The sequence below is a fragment of the Ambystoma mexicanum genome, chromosome 8 (assembly GCF_040938575.1).
Source record: "Ambystoma mexicanum isolate Mex_15411 chromosome 8, UKY_AmexF1_1, whole genome shotgun sequence".
NCBI classification, from domain to species: domain Eukaryota; kingdom Metazoa; phylum Chordata; class Amphibia; order Caudata; family Ambystomatidae; genus Ambystoma; species Ambystoma mexicanum.
The window spans coordinates 177,971,594-177,987,912 of NC_090929.1; the positions used below are offsets into that span (position 1 = coordinate 177,971,594).

At 43.1% G+C, this 16,319-nt stretch overlaps 1 protein-coding gene across 6 annotated transcripts in view; it reads right to left on the reverse strand.

Moving 5' to 3' along the window:
• SEC16A (SEC16 homolog A, endoplasmic reticulum export factor) overlaps nt 1-16,319 on the reverse strand; it is a 1,467,667-nt gene that overhangs the window by 1,383,817 nt on the left and 67,531 nt on the right. For all 6 annotated transcript variants that reach the window (XR_011268503.1, XM_069609587.1, XM_069609588.1 and 3 more), the window contains exon 2: nt 862-5,031. Coding sequence is in view for 5 of the 6 variants with exons in the window: in XM_069609587.1 (XP_069465688.1) it covers nt 862-4,971 (4,110 nt within the window). In the remaining variant the exon portion in view is untranslated. The remainder of the gene's footprint in view (nt 1-861; nt 5,032-16,319) is intronic.

Below are 16,319 nucleotides of genomic sequence, written 5' to 3' on the forward strand. Positions count from 1 at the left end.
AAATGTGCTTTGATCAGACGTGTGAAGCCAGGTGCTTCGGAGTGATGAATGAACAGATGAAAACATTCACAGTATGCAGGATGTAGTTGTAAGGTACATTTAAAAAGAAAATCTCTAAATATGAAAGGGACAACCGGGTAACACAAGAGTAATGATGGCACAGTACTGCCAGTGCTACATGCTCAAATTGAATGGCTAAACCACAAAGCCCTATGCAGATGCTTACAGTCTGCAAGAAATAGGTGGAAACAACAATCCAATGTCATTTATAAAACACCATACAGAGACGCTTTGCACAAGTACGTATTTCTCTCAAACATCTCCTGCTACTTCTGATTAAAAGCAGCCGTCAACAAAATCTACTCCTTACCACCAATCATGCGTGGGACTCTCAAGAAGTTCAAAATCAAACAGGGATGACAATCATTCTGCTAACATGCGAATCTAATAGCCATTTCGGTAAAGCCCTACCATTTGTCCTGCACTAAAGTTCCTTCAATCCCTACCCTTAAGCAGCCAGTCAAAATAATTCACATCAAAAAATTAAGAAACACATGCCTCACCCCACCGTCCCTCCTCACCATTAAACTAAGCCAATAACTCTAAGCTTCCTTCCAGTCAACCTCACATCTCATTCTGCATCACATGCAACTCTTCTCTACCCCAATCAGCTTCTGAAAGTGGAACATACTTCATGCTGGCACCCCTTTCATTTGTATGGACACATGCTGTTGATTTCCTTTATGGAAAGGAAAGCATCACTCACGAAGTAAAGTATGACCTTTTCCTACTGAATTTCAGTCTCATGAAGTGACTGCTCAGCTCTGATACAACTTTTGGTAATAAAGCAAAGTTTCCTACCTGATAGTAAAGTTGAGCTGCTCTGGGATCTGGTACAGGGTATGCCACTCGGGGGTCAGCAGCTGAGTAGGCGGTCTGATAGGCAGACTGATAAGCATCATATGGCTGTCTGTAATACATGTACGCAGAAGGTTCTACCGGTTGGCCAAAACCCTGCTGTGGAGTCTGAGAAGTTGGTGGCCTTTGCTGTTCTTGCATCGCAGCAGAATCCATTGTGCCAACCGATGCCGCAGGGGCACTGGAGGACTGATAACGGCTGGCATCATGTACAGGTCCAGCAGAGCAATAGACTGCTGGGGGTTCTGAGGCACTTCCTGGGGGAACTACAACAGCAGTTGGTTTATTGTTTGGCGTTTGCATTTCTTTTTGTGCAGCATGTTGGGCAGATTTACTTTCAGATGGTGCTTGGGAACCCAAAGCTGAAGGCTGCTCGACGAGGGAAGGCTTGGGCAGCTGCAAGTCTGTCAATGGTTGTGGTGCAGAACAGAAAGCATCCTTAATTTCAGATGATAACCTGGACTGTAGCTGCTTATCATTAGTGACTTGCCGATAGAAACTCTGTTTGTCATTCATCTCTTCTCCTACATGGGAAGGTTGTGGATTAAACACTGCTCCACTGGATACGGAGCGGCTTTGGTCTTGCATAAAATGGTTTGTAGCATGATTGCTCGCCACCCGGCTGATTGTAAAATCAAGGGCACCAGAAGATTCTTCTCGATTATTTGACCGGTTTGCAGAATTATTATAGTGCAACTCTGTATGGTGTACTGATGCAGCCGCCTTCAGAGTTCCACTGCCCGCTAAAAGATTTGTCCCAGTACCAAGGGATGAAGGAACTGGTGTGTTTGTACTAGTTCCAGGTAGAACATGCTCTTCTTTGATTTTATGTTGGACTGACGTTGCTAGATTTAGAGGACCTTGTTGAGACGGGGGTGTAATCAGCACATCTGATGTTATTTTAGAAGTGAGTTGCGATAGACTGGTGCTTGGAAAAATGTTGCTAGTGGGTAGATTTGTAGTTACATATTGGTTACTTAATGTCCCTCCTTGTAAAAGTGATAATGCACCTTCTCCAGGCACAACCCCATCTGGCATATGGTTGGCCGAGAAGGTCTTCTCTTCAACTTTTGGTGGCCGATTACTTTCGTGTTGGTTAAGTTGATTCGGTGAAGACATGGAAAAATGAATTGGCTGTGTAAAATTCAAACTTTGATTGGGCTGAGCAATCAAGAGAGGCTGATTATGCAAAGATTCAGTGGGTGGGGAGGATAACAAACTTGCATAACCAGAACTTGCCTGAGAATGGATTGCTTCATCGTCTCCGATTTTAGGAGGATTCTCAAGGTTTTCTGAAGAGATATTTCCCTGTGGAGAAGCCTGCTCAGGAACACGCCGAGTGTTAGTAGACTTTAGATCTAATACTCCCACTTCTGGGGGCTGGATAACTTCTTTAGCCTGTGGCTTCGGTGGAACATGCACAGGAGGAGCAGCCGGAGCAAGGAGAACATTGGCACCAAAAATAGGTAATTCGCTCTGAGCCCACAGAGTAGTAGCTGGACTTTCACACTTCTTGCTTGTGCCATGTGCTCGAGAGGATGGTCTCTTATCCAATAGTAAGGAAGCAGATTCCATGGAGGGCCCTCGTAGCGGTTGCAAAAGATTTAATGGATCTCCGACATGAGTGAAGGGCTGCGTCTGGGGTATGAAAATAGTTTCCAAGTTGTCAGGTGGTTGCTCAAGGTTCCCGGGTGAAGTTGCAGGCATAGTAGGGGTCTTTGTCTTAATTTGGATTGCATGGTTCTCTAGAACTTCGCCTACCATTTTTGCTTGATCTACTTCTGCAGGCTTCACACCAATGCTGTTGGAGCGTACAGGTTCAAAAGAACTGTTTGCACTGGTCTGAAATATTCCTGTGGGTTTAGGTGGACTTGGAGTCGGGGCTTGGGACAAAGTGGTGTGCATATTATTCCTGGCAATGTTCTGTCCACTTGAGTCTGCATCCATGGGAGAAGAATCGATTTGCTTAAAAAAACTAGCCGGGGACTCATCCGGTTTCCCACTTTCTTGCTGAATAAAGGTACCCGTTAACTCTTGAGGTCTTGTTGCACTAGAAGCACTCCGATGACTAACATTGCTGTAGCCAGAAGAGACACTATCTGACCGGACAGGATGGGATACAGAATCTGGAGTCTCCAGGTTAGGCCCAACTTCTCCATGCCCATCAATACTATTATTTGAGACTGATGGTCCAGGTAATGGGCCATACCTAAACATATCAGAATTTGCAGCAGGGGATAATGAATTGCCATCCGACGGTTCACTTGGCAAAACCTCCTGATTTTGAATGCACTCTAGGTTCTCAACATTGTCATACTGTGACCCACTGGCCGAGTGAGGATCACCAATCTCTGGAACTTCAGGTTGCCTTCTGTTCTGGCTGTCATCCTGGTTGCTTGCACTCAATGAGAAATATTGCTCTATCCCCATTTGGGCAGTCTCACCATTCGAACCAATACTAACTGGTGCCTGTGATGATACAACTGCTGCATAGGGTTGAGAGTACAGAGGCGAGATGTATGGCTGACCAGGGCTCTGCTGAAAGCCGGAATCAGTGTCCGAGTGTCGATGGCCTGCTTGATGTTCAGGGGAGAGAATTTCTACATTTTCTGCTTCATCTCCTTTGAAAAACATTGAAATTGTCCCAGAATCTGAAGGGAGATGGCAGCTTGATGCCTCAGACTCATCATGCAAATAACTTTCCGAATTCTTCAAAGGAGCAGTGAGTTTGTCATGGTTGCAACCCAGTAGAACTGGTTGAGCGCAATGGTGTTCCGTGTAAGGCTGGTTGGGAAACGTGCTATTCGGTCCTACAGTCTGGTTATGGGTATACTCTTGCTGAAATGAGTTGTTCAGTTGCAAACTGCTACCTTGAGAAACACCAGGGATATTGTTTTCAGCACCAACAACCAATGGTGCAGAAAAGTTACTTTGTGGCGTTTGACTTGGATGTGAAGGGTTATATGTCTGCATTGGAAAGGGACCACTGCCAGAGTAAAGCGAGGAGTACACAGAGGGAGAAATACTGGAGGGAACAGTCTGAGGAGGTGGGAAAGGAGTAGGCAAGCAATTTGAAACAGACTGTTGAAGCCCATCTGGCACAGGCCTCCACTGCCCTGTGATTTGCTGGGCTTGGAGAGGATGGAATGAAGTTGTGTTTGGTACATTTGGACGACTTTTACTGAAATCTCTGATCTCGTCTTGCTTGCTTTGTAGCCGGTTTTGATTTGGAAAGTCTCTGAACGTACTGTCAAATGTAGGGCCTAAACTGTAAGGAGGAGCAGATGCATTTTGTTGTTGAGGTTGTGCACTGGGATGGACAACTGTGTTGTTTGTAAAGTACCCAGTCAATCCTGAAGAAGCAATGGCATTCATAGAGGCACTCAGATTTTCTGAACTAGGTGTGCTAGATCCTGACGAAGTACAGATTCCATCCGAACCCATGCCAGGCCCTGTAGAGGTTTTCCCCACATGCGCACTTGGTCCAGACCCTGAAGGTGATGCATATCCCAAATGTGAACCTGGGCGAGATCCAGAAGATGATATATAACCTCCAGGTAACCCTTTGCCAGCTACGGAAGAGAACATATACTCCGCATACTCAGATGAAGAGGTTGTATGCACCTTTTGCGAGCCTTCACCATACCCTGCAGAGGACGTATATACTGCATGAGAACCAGTACTAGAAGAAGCCGGGTGTATGCCATGCAAGCTTGCAGCAGTTCCAGAGGTTGACTTATACAGTTCATGTGAAGAATTTCCTGCACACACAGGATGGGTTGCAGCTGGTTGAGAAAACGTTGGTAGGGAAGCACCTTGCCGTACAAGTGTATTGCCTTTCGAAGGATTATTTAGTGGTGTGTTTTGAGGAGTCAACCTTCCAAATGCAAAAGGGTCAGTCACAGGCTGGATGGCAGAAGCAGATGCCCCAGATACTTGCACAGTTGCACGTTTGCTATATGGATTGTTGCGCCTGTATGCATTTGGGCCCATTCCCATTGGCGGGGGAGGTCCACCAGTTCCTGGAACTGCTGCCTGTGGAGGAGGCTGCATGACTGATGTCAAAGAGGATCAATTATTTTGCTTGTGCCCAGTGGATGGAAGAGGGGACCACTATAATGCAGGAAAGAAAAACAAAAGAACACATTAGTTATTGCTAATAAGACAAAAAAGTATGTAATATATTAATATGTTGGAAATACAAACAGGTGTTAAAGTGAATATTTAAGACAACCAGACATAGCCTATAGATGAATGTTGCCATATTAGTAGACCATTTTAAAGCAAAAGGAACAAATACTGTATAAAGAGCAATTACAAGTGTTGGGCCTTCAACTATAACCTGTGCACAAGACCATTTTAAATTAGTGATGCTGACAATTGTTCTTTGCAAACATTCATTAGCTAGTTTGCCGTCTGTGTATTCAAATTTCACATTTCCTCATTATAGTGACTACTGCACTCCTAGTACACCGTCACCTTGCTGTGGCTTTGAAACAATCTCGACGTGCAATGTAGTGAATTACTAAACTCCCAAGTCTATGTCACCTCCTAGAAGGGGATGGAACCAGATCACAATGTTGGGCTTATTAAAAGGGGACAACTGAAATCAGTATAAAGAACTATACAGGAGTCTGCAACTTTTGGCTCTCCATATATTATGGACTACAATTCCGGTCATCCCTCAACAAAGAATGATGGATAGGACGGATAGGACTTGTATTCCAAAACATCTAGAGAGCCAAAGGGTGCAGATCGGTGAGAGTTTAATAGACATTACAGTGACTCACTTTCACTTACTCGTAAGATGGGTCACCTTGTCTAGATTCCCTTTTTTATGGCGCCTACTTTACGGTGCCTTTGGCACAATAAACAGAAACACCCAGGGAATTATTGTTTGAAACCCACTTGGGGATGGTAGCTCTGAATCGCTGCACAAACGACACAGATATATTTAATGCATTTTAATGTAACCAATTACTTCCTAAAAGCAGGTTTATTATCAGGCAAGCAACTAATGGCAAATATAACTTGTCATCACTCCTAACAATGAAACCATCACATAAATGAACATCTCGAGTAGGAAACAAAGAAAAAGTTATTTTAGTTTAAAAGCATGGGAAGCATTTCTCCTGTACTACAGCCCAGACAAATTGTACTTACGTTGAAAAGAAAAACAGTTGCACTATGAATGGCTTCCTCTCCTATGAGTCCTGGTCTGCGGCCATCTGTTTCCCACTCCTACAAGTTCTCCTGCAAGCTCTCCCCGGCACTCCTGACCCCAATGCCTCTCGTGCTGGTCAAACAAGACTGCTGATCTATTCCATTCAGTTTTTTTTAGAAGACTTCCGAAACCTTCGATTTATCCAACTCACCCCTTTAGCACTGTAGCTAATAAAGAGCTGTTAGAAATGTATTAAATAACACTGTCGAAAATGAATGCCAGCGATCTGAGAAAGGCCCCTAAAGCAGGAAACTGCCTATGGCAGCCCTCTGTTCTATTCAGGAAATAGAATTGTTAAAGGTTGGAAACTGACGTCTTGCCCTATTGCTTTAGTTTGGTAAATACCCATTTTCCCTCTCTAGCAACCCACGTGGAGCTGCACATTACGATTACTGAGCTTTGCCAATTCAATCGTGGGCCATGCTCATTGTAATGCTGCTTTGTCCTGATGGCAATTGTATATACCATGTAACATTGTAACATTCACCTTGTGGACATTCTATAGTCTGTTACAGAGGGCCATGCTCATTGTAATGCTGCTTTGTCCTGATGGCAATTGTATATACCATGTAACATTGTAACATTCACCTTGTGGACATTCTATAGTCTGTTACAGAGGTCTTAAATCCATTGCTTTGTACTGATGGGGTCCTTATTGATGTGTTCATAACCATAAGGGCAGGTATCATCAATCTTTCCTCCAAACCAGTGGGAGATTTAAAAGCACTATGAAGAAGAGCAGTGACATATTGCACAGAATAAATACAAAAAGTAGCTTATTTGCAAATAATGGGGAGATTTGCTGGTCCAAACTGTGGGTCAGTTCTGGACTCTAAATATATTGACTAGTGCTTTCAGAATGCGCAAAGCCGACAATTTGGTGGTTTCCAAATATCCTTCAAGGAACATGTGTTTGGGGGCCACATCTCCAGCTTTCACCCACACAAAGCATTGACTTAGCAAGCATGCATAGCTTTCAGGGGACAGATGTTTCACATCTTTAAGCACTCCAAAATGCACACCACTACCCAGAGTTTAAAGGGGATGCCATCGGGTATGGATTCCACCATCCACAGTTCATGAAAAGACTATCGAAGAAGTAGGTATCCTTCATATACTGAAGAAACAACATAAAAGCCTTTCTTGGGGGGAGATTTTTCAGAAACCCTCTGGTGAGGTGTTTCAGAAAACCAACTCATTACTGTAAAAATAGTGTGTCGTTCAAGTTTGTCCAAACTCTTAGGGTGGCGAATCAGTAAGACTTCATCCCTGAGAGAGGAGTGAGTTTGGGAGGCGGATTGCAGGGGTCGGAATAATAGGCACTTGAAGAAATATACCAACAAGGGCATATGTGTTAGAGCAGGATTCCTTTTTTGGATTTCTTTTGCCTGACTTGGAGGGACCCCACTCCTTTTCTTTTGCTAATTTCCTGGCTTTTGACTGCCCCTTATGCCCGAGGCAGGCTTAATATGAAGCCGGACTCACATTGTGCCTCTGTTTTTGTGCTCTGCCTTAAGTGTCATTATGACTGCTAAGGCAGGAGTACCCTAAAGGCTAGAATAGAAACAAATTCACACTGCGCCCATATCAAAATATCGCATGCATCATTGCATGAAATGTATTGGGTCGGAGGTCAGCCTAACACGTTTCGAGCCACTGATGATCTTCTGAGGCTTATGTGGTCTTCTGTCCATAAGGGCAATCGCCAACTCATATATCCAAGGACAGAAGACCACATAAGCCTCAGAAGAAGAGCAGTGGCTCGAAACGTGTTAGGCTGACCTCCAACTCAATAAATTTCATGCAATGATGCATGCAATATTTTTATATGGGCACAGTGTGAATGTATCTGTTTCCATTAGGTCTTTATATTGTGGAGTATTAGGCAATACACCCACGCCGTACACTCACCTGCTGCCATCTCTCTACCAATATGTGTACAAGCACTTGGGTTTCTAGTCTTCTTTGCCACAACCTGGTACCCTAAGGTTAGTGAAAGGAGTGAGGACTGTACATCTGTGTGCAGAATGCTTAAATATGTTGAATAATAATCTCCCAAGGAGGTTAGGGATCTGCCCAATTTGGTAGCCCAAAGCAGACCGATGTATTGTACTCCGGTCAGAGTGCAACATGATTGTCTTTTTAATGGGCCTTTAAATCAACTTCAAGCAAACGGCTGCATGGGAAAAATCAACCTGGAACAGGTTCCAGAGGTCATATATGCCTCTTTGGATGACAATGAGATATGCCTGCATTCTGGTAGTACTGATGAAGCTAAAATCTTGGCCTGTGGGAACATACTTTCAGTATTTACGAGGGTCCTTAGGAAACTGCGATCTAGGACAAGAATTAAACCAAAGAGAATATTGTGGTTTAACAAGGATTGCAAAATGGCTAACCAAATGCTCCTGACTACACCGACAAAGTAAAGTAGAGCCCAGGAGTAAATAGTTATGGCTAGGAACTATTACAAGAAGACCCTAAATGTTAGGAAAATAGACTGAGCAGGCATAGTTGAATTTAGAAAGGGCAGTGGCCACAGCTGACCAGAAAGTATATTGGAGAATGACTGCAGAAAAATTGAGTACTTGCATTATACCCACAAACAAGCAAATGGATTTGGTAGGCAAGGCTAGGTGGATCCAACATTTTGCTCAAGTACACAATGTGATATGCCGTGAGCAGAGGAATTGTGATCTGGTAATTCACAAAGCACATTCTATGGAGTATGATTTGGGGAATCGCAATGATGCCACTATGGTATATACTATATGAGTGAAGTAGCAATGGGATGGCTAATGGGAAATCTTCAAGACCACATTCGATCATAATTGAATTATTATTGTTAGTCTGGATGCCTATAGCTACTATGGTGTTTAGGTACGGCATCAAAGACTCATACTATACTACTGCAGGGAGGCAATTTTAATACCAGTATTTAAGAAAGGAAATAAATAAGATCCGACTTGTTACCAGCCAATTCCTTTGATGGACACAGCGAAGGGGATTAAACCAAGCACTGCACAGTAAAATCATGAACTGGGTAACAGATAATCATATTTTGACAGAGTACCAATATGGCTTTCCAGAAGATAAAGGTGCTTTGGATCAAATTATGAGCACACGTTTAGTCCTGGACAAGTAGGTCTGTGGCTATAAAGGTACGTTATATATTTGGGGTTCATGGATCTTTCAACGGCATTTGACAGTATTAACTTTCCAAAGCTTGTCACGGTTATGTGCATTGGGAATGCCGGGGGTGATCTTATAAGTTCCTGTGGCATCGAACTGAAATCTTTAAGCAAGAGTGCGGATGGGGACTCCAGGTAAGACAACCCAGGCATTCAAGTATCCCAAGGTGTGAGACAAGGGTGCGTTTTAGCCCTTATACTTTTTAATCTTTATATAAATTCACTACTCCATGCACTTTCTAACTTGACGAGTGACTTGCCAAAGATGGCTGGGCAAAAAGTATGTGCGTTACTGTATGCGGTCAATGCATTTCTGATGGCAAGGACAAAGCGTGCCCTTCAAACACTGGTCAACAGGTTTTATGAATACATGGGACAAAAAGATTTGACAATTAATATAGATAAATCGAAGATAATGTGTATTGGTGGCAGTAAACCTTTGGGGAATGAGATATTTATTGAAGGCAAGAAATTGGACTGGGTTATTTTCCTAAACCTATTTAGGTGCAACAATATTGTGACATGAGGTGGGATTTGCACATTAAACAACAAGTGATTAAGGCTTCCTAGATTAATGGTTCAATCATGAGATACGTCATGAAACTTGGTGGGCCGCTACTAGAACATACGGTTTGGATGTACCAGGCTAAATCTGTACCTTTGTTGACCTATGGTTATTTTTCTATAAAGGTGCCCCCTAGTTAACGAAAATCAGTTCTTGAGAAAAATCATGAGGGTATCTCAGGTTTTCTGGGATATCTCCTGCACGAAGAATGTCATTTAACGTTTATTGAGGACCTCATATCTTTACAAGTATTGTTTTACCGGTTGCGATTATGGGGGTACCCTCACTTATCGTTAACAAGAAGCCTGATCGAAGACGTCATTCATACTTTTCCCCCTTGGTTACAATACATTAGATCTTCTTTGCACACCATTGATCTTATACATCTTTTCACCAAGGAGTTAGCGATGGGATTTAAAGTAACCTTTTTGGTGGAGAGTTTCTCAGAAACAATCTCAGGCAGGAAAGCAAGCACAAAAAACAAGGTGTCTCATTTTAGCATAAGACTGTCCCTGTTGCCGCTAGGCCAGGTTATATTCAATGGTTCTCAGATCCAAGGAAACTGGCAATTCTTCTCCATTTTAGAACAAATCTATTATTTCAGGAAGAGATTGTCCATCCCTCGTAAGGTGAATCTATTACTCATTGTAAATGTAGTTGCCTCTTGTTTAAAGTAACTAATCTCCAGCATTTTATGTTTTTTGATCTATCTATGCTGCTCTAAGGAGGACATTTCTTTTGCCAATATTGAGAGCCCGTGGAGTGAACATGTTCCGATAGGTTTGTTTTGAGCAATTCCTGACTGGTTTATTGCACAGTGTTTATTCTTATATTGAAAGAGCACTCTTATTGAGAAGTAAGCTGTTGTACATTTTCTAGTGTATGTTTTAATAATGTTATGAACGATGATAATGTACGTTACATTTTTATTATTTATCATTGACAATGTATAGTCTGTTATACATAGTTTTATTCTTTGATGGAATGTTTATTTCCGAATAAAGAGATTGATTGATTGCTATGAGGTCTCAGGGGACAGTAGAACCCTTTTTGAGTTAGCCGTCCAACTAAGCCAGTTGTCCAAATATACAATATATGTGGAATTTCATGTCTCAAAACGTGCACTCGCCACTAGCCATTGGCTAGTGATATTTTACTCTTGCCGAAAGTAAGAAATGGTGTACATGTGTAGAATTGAGGTGGCAAGTGACTTTTTTATAGCTGGTTAGTAGCATATAACTGGAAATTGTGATCCTGGTTTAATTGCTTTGTGGTGTTAGGAAGGACAGACCTTTTGTAATATGTGTGGTAAAATACCCTGGACAGCCCAAAGTAGGAGATATTTTAAAAATACCTGGCTCGTTGCAAGCGGCCTAAGGACTCTGTGATAAGGCTATGTAGGTAAGGCATGAAGGCAACCTATACATCTACCACACATCGATTTCCCCTGCTGCAGAGCAGAAATAATTAGCTGGCAAATGTATGGTGAACATCTTCACTGGGAAGAATGTGTTCACCTCAGACCCCAGAAAGGAATGAAATCCCCATTTGTCATACTTGGGATGGTGAAGAAGCAAGAGAAAGCCTAACCCAACCAGACCATCTCCCCTACCATCCTTTCTCTATTCTAATCTTTGTATAATTTTCTGAACATATTGCAACTTATTTTTCACCTCATCCCTTTGAACTTTGTAAGGTGCTCGGAGACCCCCTGGGTAAAAGATGAAACCCAAAATAAGATTTCTGACTGAGGGACCTCATTGATTCGAAGCAATTTGTTAAATTCTTCTCAAAGGTTTGATAAACGTTGTGGTGCTAAGGAAGTGGAGAGTTATCAGAGAAAACCTAAAACCATTCTGCTTGATGAAAAGGTTCACATGCCACCATGATGGAAGAGATCACGAGACCCTGCCCAAGAGAAGAGTTGTGCGACACTGGGCCTTAAAGAGGTCAGTCCCTCTGCTTGCCAACACAAAAGGTCAGCCTTTGGAAAAGTTATTAGTGAGACATTGGCATTTGGATGTACCACATATTTGTCATGGTTGTCTCATTCTTGGCATATGGACCGAAAAACATCTAAAGCATTTTAAGGTGCATGCTCCGGCAACCTTCTGTACGATCTGGCCATGATTGTAAGAGGGCAAAGCCTTTTTTTACACTTGGAGGGCAGTAAACATGTGTTTGGAGGGCAAACGTAAGAAACTTAATCACTTAAGAAATGTGTACTGCATAGGACAGGTCTTGCCTTAAAAGGGCAAGGGCACATCACCTTTGGGGAGATCACGGCTTCTGAATAGCAGAATTGGATTTCAGAGCAAGATTAGTTATTCGAAAAACCTACATGGCCACTAAGGGTACTCTGATCTTCTCCTTCAAAAGCTCTTCATCCATAATAGGGTGAAATCAATTAAGCGGCAAGGTACCTTCTTCTATGCGTTCAAAATGAGCTTAGACCCCCCCCCCCCCCCCTATAAGCCATGGGTGGGTTCTTACATCAAGATCAAAGCATGTTCATCTGCATACAGCATCAACATGGACATCAGCAGTCTCCATCGCCTAATATGCAACATGTTATGTGTCTGCAATGCCTGCCAGAAACTACATACGCTATAGCAGGGTTCAGCAAACTTTGGCTCTACAGATGTTTTGAACTACAACTCTCATCAGACCAAGGCAGCATAGTCAATTGAGAGAGATAATGGAATTTGTAGTCCAACATATCTGCAGACCCCCTGCTCTATGGTCAAAAGCAAGGCACAAACTCAGACACCTTTCCATAATCTTTCTTTGCAAGTCAATTTACCATGTTATGAATGTTAAGCAAGGCATACATTACTTTATAAAAAATGATTACCAGAGTTTGCCAATTAAAATGTTCTTGAATAGCAAACAAACTTGATGAGCAATGTTTAACTAATATTTTCAATGTCAACAGAAGTTATTAGTACCCAAGACAAATGAGCAACAATGCAGCTTTCCTGTGTATCGCTGAAGCAAGACATTAGTACCTGTAAAACGTAACGGCTAACTGCATGAATAGGCACAAATAAATATGAGAAAAAGGCTCTGAAAACAGTTTTCAGTGCAAGCTCTGTGCAGCTGGATGCACTCAGTGTTGCACATGGCAATGCCCCATATATTGTATGCTTGCCCATCATTTGCTGCGTAAGGAGAAGTTTCTTTAAACAAAAAGTTCACAATGTTAAAATAAAGTAACAGCCCGAGAGCAAGTACATTGTATGGTGTTGCGACAGACAGGGCAATTCCCAACTTCAGGTAGACAAGATGGCCCTTATCCGTCATTGATATCCACCATTTTCAATATAGCATTTAATACCAGTTTCAAGGGAGGCCTGGTCCCGCAAAGGCCCTCCTGAGCCAGGTAGGCCCAAGCACAGCATGCCAGCTGCGAGCATACATGAAAGCAGTTTTTATTGCTATGCCAAGCACAAGGTATCAGGGGCGCACAATACCTGAAAGCCTTGATGGTCCTCGACTCACTGTCCTTCGAGGCGAGTCCAGGTTAGCTGAACTGGTGATGGTGAAGGACCCCAACCCTTTCCTTCCCAGTGAATGTACACAACCAGAGGGGAGTCAGGGCCAGACTCTCCACACCACTGACTTGCCTCCCAGTATTTACGTGGTGTGGAGACAGTGCAAGCACTGAACTGGCATTGATGAGACTTGTAATGTGAGGGCCATCCTTCAGGCTGGGTGACGAGGGCCACAGCAGGTCCAGGGGTCGGGCTGAACAAGTAGGGCGACAATGTAAGGAAGAACAAGGCAGAGAAGGAAAACTGCAGGAGGGGAAAGGAGGCAACAGCGGGAGGTAGGACCAAGGCTGGCTCCAGAAAGCAGACCAGGAAGAAGAGAGGTAAGGAACAGGAGGGGAACCACAGGCCAGGACACAGGGTCACACAAAGCGTTGAGACACTCTCTTTCTTGCTCCCTCTTGCTTGTTAGCCTTTTACAGGAATGCTGCGGTCACAACCAGGCCATTGCACTGCAGCGTGTTTCCAGGGTAACCGGCGTGATGACGCGTCGATGCCGTGAGCATCAACGTTGGTGGGCAGGGGGTTAGAGGTCTGGCACTCTAATGCGACTCGGCCTGGGGCACCACCTCCAATGACACGGTGAAGACTGGGCAGATGCAAAGCTGGCCTGCATAAAATGCAGGTGGCTACTTGCAAATGCTGCTTGCGTTCCCGGCCTCTTGATTGGCCAGTTCTCTCCCGCAGGTGCCAATATGCAATGCAATCATAATCATAGAGCAAAGTTAGCTCTGGAGGCTAAATACAGTGTATGGTATGGCAGGAGATCTTTAGATGTACAGGATGGAGCTATTGATCACTACTTCTGTAAACATCTAGTTTGCTTTGTGTATTCATTATATACAAGAAAGGAAAGTAAGAGACTAAGCAGAGCGGATGGCATATCAAGGAGAGAACTGGGCAAAATTAGTAAAATAATGTAGTTTGCAGCCATCTCCCTTTCAAAGTAGCTATTATAAAGCAACAGGGTGAAAAGATAAGCTGACAGAGTTTGGGATCAGCTTATGGGTTGAGCAGCACTTGCAGATGAATGAAACCAGCGAGTCACAGAACAAGGTTTGCCATCAAATGTATTTGGCCTTGTGATCATGTACATTTTCTAACGTGTGAAATATGAACATAAAACGCTAAAACTTTGTAGTTGGAACCATGTGGTTCACACAAAAGGTTTTAGCAAAAATCAATTATAATTTATTCAACATTCATGGGCAACCCCCCTATGATTACATGAAATATGGTTCACTCTCAAATCTATCTATCGCAGAAAATCTGTTAGTTTATTCCTTATACAATTTCACACTGTTCCACCAATCTGCACCAAATTGTGCATAGTTACCGGTTAGGATGCTCCAGACATTACTGGCTATATGACATTTGGATACCTCACCCATTTCCCCAGATTTCAGCCCCTTCACACATGAGACGGTTGCCTGAAATCGGCGAAACATCAATGTGGTCGTAGAAAGACCGTGCCAGGGTCAGGCGACAGATGGGGAGAGCGCACAGAAGGTCCCAGTATGCTGCAGCACACTCTTGCCTCCCCTCCATGTCTGCTCCGGGTATGCCAGCCAGCCACACACGCCCATTCTCAGTGCAGTTTACTTCAGAGTGAAAAGCACATCAAGCGATAAGAGACTCGGAATAGTGACCTACAGGATCATTAACTTTCAACAATTGAGCATGTCTGTCTACAGAACCAGTGCAGAGTACGGCCACTTTTTGCTAGTATAGCACAATACTAAAGGAAAAATATAAATCAACACGTTATTCATCAAACCACTGGCAATACTGAAGAAGTAGACAATATATATTCTAAGCAGATTTTCTTAAATATTTAGCTTCACTCAGCAAATAATACAACAATCAGACAAAACCCCATGAATGACTATTTAAAAGCATACATGTAAAGCGCAACAGTGTCTCACTTACTTCAAAGTACTGCTAGTGTTTCAAAAGTGCAATACTTATACTCATGGCTGGCTGCAACATGCGATCACCAAGCGATCGCACTCACTGCCACTCTGAGAGTGGTATGAAAATGGGCAGGCCATGTCAATATAATGCACCTTCCCCTAAAAGATGAAATCTAGCCGACAGTGCGATTTAGATGCACTCACCCAAACTTTACTGAAAAACATGGCCACAATGCAGTGTTTTACAGTAGCATTACTGTAATTTTGCATTAATTTATTAGGAATGGAATTGCAGGGCTGTCTTTTACATACTTGTCTCTGCCAAAATGGATAGTTAGCTTAATAAAAGTATCATCCCAATTACTTTTGGTTTGCAATTATTTTTAAAAGAAAGGCCACTTTTCTTGGCTAGCACGCCCACTCAGGCTTTTGGCCCTTTTTTAGAGTGAAGGAGCCGATTACTATAGCCCGTTTGAACTTGCAGTGACCAGAGAGCACAGAGGGCAAGAGAGGAATTAGGGGATAGCTGCGCAGTCACTGAACGGGGCAATTTAAATGGCTGTGCAACAAAAGTGTCAGTTTAATTAGCAAATCTACAGACTTGCAGAGCAAATTGCTATGCAACACTGCGTATTTTATGCCTTGTTGAGGATACGTGGAGTTCGAACTCCTTTCCAAAGTCATCTATCACTTTCTCCTCCAGGCATGCAGTTGCAAAGGAGGGGTGAGAAAAAGGTGAGCAAACTCTGCCTTGTGCATTGGCACTGAAACTATGACTGACTGAGAAGGTAGTTTGGAGCTCAAGCACTTATCTGGTAGTGCAACATTTTCCATCTAATTTATATATTTTATATTGGTTGCTACAACAGACTGAGTTGCCACCCAAAGTTTACTACAGCAACACATGGCCGTGCACAAATTCCTCAACTATCAGATTCAAGGTATGGCACTGCTGCC